A 7137-nucleotide genomic window follows, 5' to 3' on the forward strand; every position below is an offset into this window, starting at 1 on the left:
AAAACCATTAGGCACCTGCTGGTTTGTCTGTGAGTATCTTGTCAAGTATGTCGCTTTTTTGTACACCTGTTAATGTTTACGGTATGCTGTATAACTGTCACACGTTACCTAAACATTCATTCTATACTTTGCAGGTTTAGATTTCATATATCTAAGCCATATGAAGGAGTACATCTCAAATTCGTTCATAGGAACCCATTCATGTTTTTTTAACTTTCTCTCAAGTTGCATTTTTCTGTTTCCACAAGCGTCCTCTGTCTGGTAAGTATGATTCACTTATTAGCAACTTTTAGGAAATGTTTGCCCAACGTAAACAGTTAAAATGAATCCAAACAGTTCCGTGGAAACTGACATACGGTGAATACCGTGGAGACTTGGAGGGAATTGAGAAATGCGGTGTTCCTGTAAATTTAATGGAAACTTACTCATGTATTTTAATATAGGTTTGTGAAAAAAGTTGTTGAAAAAGAACAACCCGCGGAATTGCGAAGGTTAATAACTGTTTCAGAACCGCCAAAAATGCATTTCCGAGTTAATATTGGATTGATATGTCGTATTATATCTCAGTTTAGACAAAATTTGGAAATTAATTTCATTTTTTGGATTACGAAAGCTTATCGTTTACCACATGCTATTTAACTAAAATAATATATATTTTTTCAATTTCTTGAGACTGGTATTTATTTTTTTAAATAAATTAATCGGTATCCATTTAAGTCTCAATACTCTTAATTACATCATCAACTGTCCAACGTTTCGGCCAATTCGGCCATCCTCAAGGATAACCTTAAATATAAATTTAAACCTCACATCTAATTCTTTAAAAAAAGTTTTGGAGGCTATTCTATCCTGCACCCTTTTTTGTGTGTTATACATTATAAACTATCATATACACGTTTTGAAGATTTATATGATATTTAAAAACAAATTTGATTCTTTCTCAACTTTATTCTTTTATAGGAATTTCCTTGAAAATGACCTGAGGGTCGAAACGTTGGAAGGTTTTGAAAAGAATAAAGTTGAGAAAAAAGGATCAAATTTGTTTTTAAATAAACTAAACCACTCTCAAACAAGAATATATTAATAAAAAGTTTATATGATAGTTAATCATGCTAAGTTTATCATATAAACCTTTTAAACGTTTATTATTTCTGGACAGAATAGCCTGCAAAACATTTTTTAAAGAATTGCATCTGAGGTGTAAATTTATATTTAAGATTGTCCTTGAAGATTGCCGAAACGTTGGATTATTGATGATGTAATAAAGATTGTGGAACTTAAATAGATATCAATTAAATTAATATGTTATGGTACTTATGAAACATAATATTTAATGCTGTTTAATTACTTATTATTTATAAATAATTGTTTCACTAGGATGATAATATTCGTTTTGGAATTATAGACAAAAACAGAAATAAATCTCCTGATTCATTACTTTATCAAATAAATTACACAATTAATAAGAATTTTTGAACTTCTAGATTTCAAGTGTGAAAGAAAATAATTTTTAAAATTATTCGCAGATGTATGTTGACCGATGTATGAGACGGATTTCTTACATCGGGCTCCTGTACTAATATAATTCAATGATCTTTTTAGTTAATAGTGATCTAAATAGTGTATACCTCGGTTGTTGGTATACTAAAAACTAGACATTGTAATTATTGTAATTGGTAATACGGATATTTTAGAGTGCCTCCTCTGTCTGAATTTAAAAGTTATATAAATTGAAAATTTGAGATGAAGCCTATAATAATTTTGACGTTTATGTTTGAAGGTAATTATTAAGTGTATGATATTATATTGACAACATTGGAAAATGGAAGCTTAATAAATAAGAATACTAGTTATACCAATAAGAAAATAAAATATACTAGCAATTGTTAGTATTGTTCACTAACAATTGGTATAATGATTTATTATTTCATTATTTTATAAACAAAATGTCTTTTAACTGATAGTACAAATTTTTAGCTTCTTTTACAAATGTTTTTTTCCTTCTTGTTAATTCCTCTGAAAGGAAATAGAAATCTGAATAAAGTTCTTCGAGTTTTGTTCAAATTATCATATTTCTGCATTAATAAAGGTTTTAATTGAACTATCTGAGATGGTAGAAAATTTCACAATAATTGAATTACCAAACCGCATCAGAAGACAGTTATTATCAGCCTGTGAGAACAACATATTTTTTTTAGTAATCGCAGCGCATGATAAGATATGAAATAAGCTTCAGTTTAGAACAGGTCACTGTAGAATGAGGCTCCACTCGCTACTTCTAATCCTTCTTGTTGTTTGTACATTGTGGACTGCCAGTCAAGCAAAGTCATCATCTTCGAAATCATCTCCAAGTTCCAAGTCCAAAGTTTCTCATCCGGCGAAGCATAGTACCGCAGATCACGCGAAGAAACCACATCAAGAATCCAGTCACAAGTCAGGGAGTCATTCAGAAACAGCTCATAGTCATAAGTCAAAGCCAGACGACCAGACGAAATCCTCGCCGAAGAATGCTGGACACAAAAACAAGAAGCAACCGACGAATGGGCCGAGTAAGAATCTGATGCAGGATCATGGGACGAAACCCGCAACTAAGAAACCCGAACATAAGAACAAGCAGAGGCACGGAGGAAAGAGAACCACGACCGCTTTGCCCGTTGTGATACATCGCAAGCAGCCAGGAGGTACAAATGTCACCAATAATGGGACTTCAGGTGTTGGCTTCATCATAGACGCGCCTCTAATATCCTGTCCTGAAGGCCAAAGGAGGATTCATGGTGAATGCAAGACTGTATTCCGTTAACTGTTAAGTTGGAGAACTGTAAATGTTTGGGAAGGGGAAGGTTATTTCAAAATTTATTCATTTTAATAATTATAAATAATTTTTATTAAAAAAAAGCTCTAGTCCACTTAGAGCCGTGGTTTCCAACCCATAGAAGTCTGCGGATCACTACGCCAAAAATTAAACTATGTGCGGTCCAACCCCCAGTCGTAACTTGGGTAAAGGGCCATCACAATCGAAAATATTTCAAAATTAGATAGCTTAAAGTGTATTCGAGTTACTTTCATTGGGGATTTATCAATTGAAACCTTCCTACTACCACCGAAATATTAGAAAATTCAATTAATATAATATTCAAACAATAAATAGTTCAAAATTCTGCTCAATTCAATTCAAAATAGCTCATCTTTGGTTCGTGGACTACCGGCTGGAACTTCTGACTTTGATTGATAAAGCCCTTCATTGAAACTGCTAAAAAAAAAAAAAATTAAATCTGTAAAAAATAAAAAAAATAAAGTTGAAATACTATGCTTTAGTGAGTGACTATATTTTAAGAAAAAAGTTTAATTTAAAAATATGATCCATAATTCTGGCAGCAGTGTATACTTGTGTAATTTGGACTTTATAAATTGTTATAAATTGTTCAATTATAACTTCATATATTTTAACGTACAATAACGTGTTCATCTCACCGTTAAAAGAAGCAGTTATACTTTCATCAGGTCTAAAAATAAAGTCCTACATTTTTAATATTTGAGAATTTTCAATAATTAATATATTATAAAAATGTTTATGATTTTAAATGTATTTATTGTATGAAATCGAAAGATATTATATTCCTTTATTTAAATTTTGTTTTAATTTAAAACCTATTCATTTTTAGTCATATAAAAACAATGGTCTTCTTAATCTATCTAAAGGTTTGTGGCAACCTTATAACCTTTCTTTATTTTACAATGATGTTTACTTCGCAGTGATAAAATTTTGTCCTATAATGGTATATAAATACATATATACATAATATGTTGTTTTAGATTGGGGTAACCCTGTGAGTGAGATGCTATGCTACTACTAATCCTAGGGCCTGAATTCCTGCTCTGAAAAACTCAAATGATTATTTATTCTGTTATTGTAGCTCTGAATCAACTCTGTAGGTTCGGTAGCCCTCCTGTGGTACACTCTGCCTTTACAAAATAGGTACCCTTTATTGGTGGGAGGTAGGGAACATGAACAAATCATATTGCACAACCGTTGTTCAAAAAACAGGACTTTTATTACGAAGTACTGAACCCATAGGTTGTAGTGGTACAGGTTGTTTTTTTATTCTTTAAAAGCTAGGTTCAACTTCGAAGACCAAGCTAGATCTTGATAAAATCCAGAAATATAACTATGAATAAGAAACCCAATTTTGAAAACTATTTTTTAATTTATGAATATACCATTTACATTGTTTGTGAGATTAGATTAGATTTTTATGCAGGGCGATCAACATCTAGGTTATTACACCCTTTTTACTTTATTTATCTTCTTGTCTTTGACATTTGATAATTGAATGTAGACGATTTCTTTTTTACACTTGTCGATATTGGTGAATTTTAATTTAGTATAAAGTTGAGTTTCTTTCAGAAATTTATTTTGTCTATGGATTCTGCTGAGTCTTTAAGGGCCAATTCTCTTGTACGAGGAATTTTATTATTTTCGAAGGCTTGACGAAATGATGAGCATAATGGGGACTGACAGGTTTGGCATATAGGCTGGTCCTCTTTTGTGATTAAGTGGAGGTGTGTTGATTTGGAACATCCTTACTCTTGCAACAACCACTTCTTCTCTTCTGTTTCCCCATTATGGCACTTGTTCACTTTTGTGTTTTTTTTTTCTTAACATTTCTTAGTTTATTGGTGAGTGCTAGGTCAGTCCACATTGAATCATAACTTTTTCGGATTCTGTTTCTTAAAAATGCCTGTATGTCTTTCGGCTCGTAAATTTGGAGTGGTGGAACGTTCATTGTATCAGCCTCTTGAGCCGCTTTATCCGCTGCCTCATTTCCAGCTATTTCCGAGTGCCCTGGAGTCCAGAGAAAGGAGACACTTTTTTTAAGGTGTTTAAGCATGTCTATATAGTTGTGAATTTTGTCTATCGTATGTTTGTGGGATCTCTCTCATGTTTAATTTTAATTAATAAAATTTCACATAAATACGAAAATCATCTACGTTGTAATATACTAGTTGTTAAGAAAAACAAGTTTAATGAGGTACAATTTATCTTGTGGTGATAAAATCTTTTTTTGGTTGCTAGAGCCTCGAATCATCTCTCTGATTTGATAACCTAGGGTCAAATCATATATATACCACATATTTCACAATATTTTTCTTCAATATGATAGATAAAATAATGCTGTATTGTGAACTCTTTATAAGAGACCGCTGATGAATTGTAATTAGGTTTAAAAAAAAATTTAGATAAAAAAATGCAAATTAAACAGCCAACTACCTAAAAAATGGCACAATAAGAAATACACTCTTATTTAGAGTGGTTGAGCGTGATTTTAACCAAATCAACTCCTTGTACAACCGTTTGTCTTGTAACAGTACTTCACTATGAAGTACTGAACCCCAGAACCTTCATGAGTTGTTGCAGTTACTACATTATTTATTGTAGATATAGGTTCGATTGATTGAATGAGTTATGTAATTATCTAATAAGATAAAATGAATGCAATTTCTTTAATTTCATCTCATTTAGATGTAACAACGCTTCGGTGCTATTGCCCCATCACCAGGCATACAGCAATTCACAACTACCAATTTCAGTGTGCAACCAACACAACAATAACTTAAATTTCTTACCTTATCATTATTATTTACTTCACATTTAGTTTTGATACAATATCATTTCTCTTCATTTACCATATAAATATTACAATAATATATATTGATGCCAAATATTATATGTTTCTTTGAAATGTTTAAAATGTGGAGAGTTTTTTATTAACTTGATTGTTTCTAGAATTCTACTTAGATTAAACTGATAAATTAGTTGTATTTCCCACCTCTATTTGTTTCAAAGGAAATTTCTATTTAGTTATTTATTTAACACTATGAAATATTCATCATTCTAAAATTACTATTATGTAACAAACATTATTTTATCACCATTTAAATAGTGGTCGTTTTAACTTGGTTGACCCCATATCATCACAAATCTGCTAGTTTCATTGTCACCAATTGGGTTATTCGATTTTCTTAAAAACCAGTATCAGATTTATTTAAAAGCCTTCTACTACATCAATATTGGTAAACTGGTATTAAAGCATTAAATTAATGTATTTAAATGAAAGTTAATTTATTTAAAATTAAATACAAAATAAATATATGATTTTAGATTTTTTATTATGGTTTTGATTCAAAATAGAAAACAAATTCGTATTATTTAATGAAAAAAATATATAACTGTATCCAAATAACTTTTAACAGTAAAAACAAAAATATTATGATTATAAAATAGAAAAAATATTAAAGAAAACAACACGACAATATATATTAACTATATTGTGATTAAATTCAAATACTGTTATTGAGAATATCAATATTCTTATTATAGAATGTTATTTTTCATGTATAACAAAACCTTTGTTTAAAATAATTTATTAGGAAAAGTATTTTTTGCTTTCTTATTTTTGTTTTATTTTAATTTTATAATAGTTACTTTTTTTTATTTTATATTTTTAGTTTATTTTTATTTTTACTTGACTTTCTCTTTTGATTCGTTTAAAAATGTTTATTTATATATTTGTTCATGTTTTTTTTTTTTGTTTCTTAGTGTTTACGACATTAATATTATTTTCTTTATTTTCTTTTCTCTTTTTTTATTCCTTTCGTTTTTTTGATAATTTGTTTATTTTTCTTTCTTTCTTACCTTTTCCTGCTTTTCACATTTCTGCTTGTATATCTTTATTTTTTTTTTTTTTTAACTTTTTCTAAGTCTCTTTTGCATTCTGATTTCTATTTAATTGTTACTGTAAAATATTTTTTGTTAATTTTTTTCTTTTTTTATTTTAATAGTAATCTTATTGCCTACGCTATTTTTCCTAATAAATTATTTTAAACTAAGGTTTTGTTATACATGAAAAATAACATTCTATAATAAGAATATTGATATTCTCAATAACAATATTTGAATTTAATCACAATATAGTTATTATATATTGTCGTGTTGTTTTCTTTAATATTTTTTTCTATTTTATAATCATAATATTTTTGTTTGTACTGTTAAAAGTTATTTGGATACAGTTATATATTTTTTTCATTAAATAATACGTATTTGGCTTCTAATTTGAAGTTACCACAGTTTCCAGTGAC

General features: G+C 29.2%; 1 protein-coding gene across 1 annotated transcript; it reads left to right on the top strand.

The window, feature by feature from the left end:
• Positions 1–2226: 2226 nt before the first annotated feature.
• LOC106679733 (uncharacterized) lies at positions 2227–3629 on the top strand. The gene has a single exon (XM_014419051.3). The coding sequence runs from the start codon at positions 2258–2260 to the stop codon at positions 2798–2800; it is 543 nt and encodes a 180-aa protein (XP_014274537.1). The 5' UTR covers positions 2227–2257; the 3' UTR covers positions 2801–3629.
• The last annotated feature ends 3508 nt before the right edge of the window (positions 3630–7137 follow it).

This window comes from Halyomorpha halys, unplaced genomic scaffold (genome assembly GCF_000696795.3).
Source record: "Halyomorpha halys isolate HHAL.00 unplaced genomic scaffold, Hhal_1.1 Scaffold216.1, whole genome shotgun sequence".
Classification (NCBI taxonomy): Eukaryota; Metazoa; Arthropoda; class Insecta; order Hemiptera; family Pentatomidae; genus Halyomorpha; species Halyomorpha halys.

Excerpts from the sequence above, each read along its gene's own strand:
- LOC106679733 (XM_014419051.3), top strand. The coding sequence starts at position 2,258 with ATGAGGCTCCACTCGCTACTTCTAATCCTTCTTGTTGTTTGTACATTG.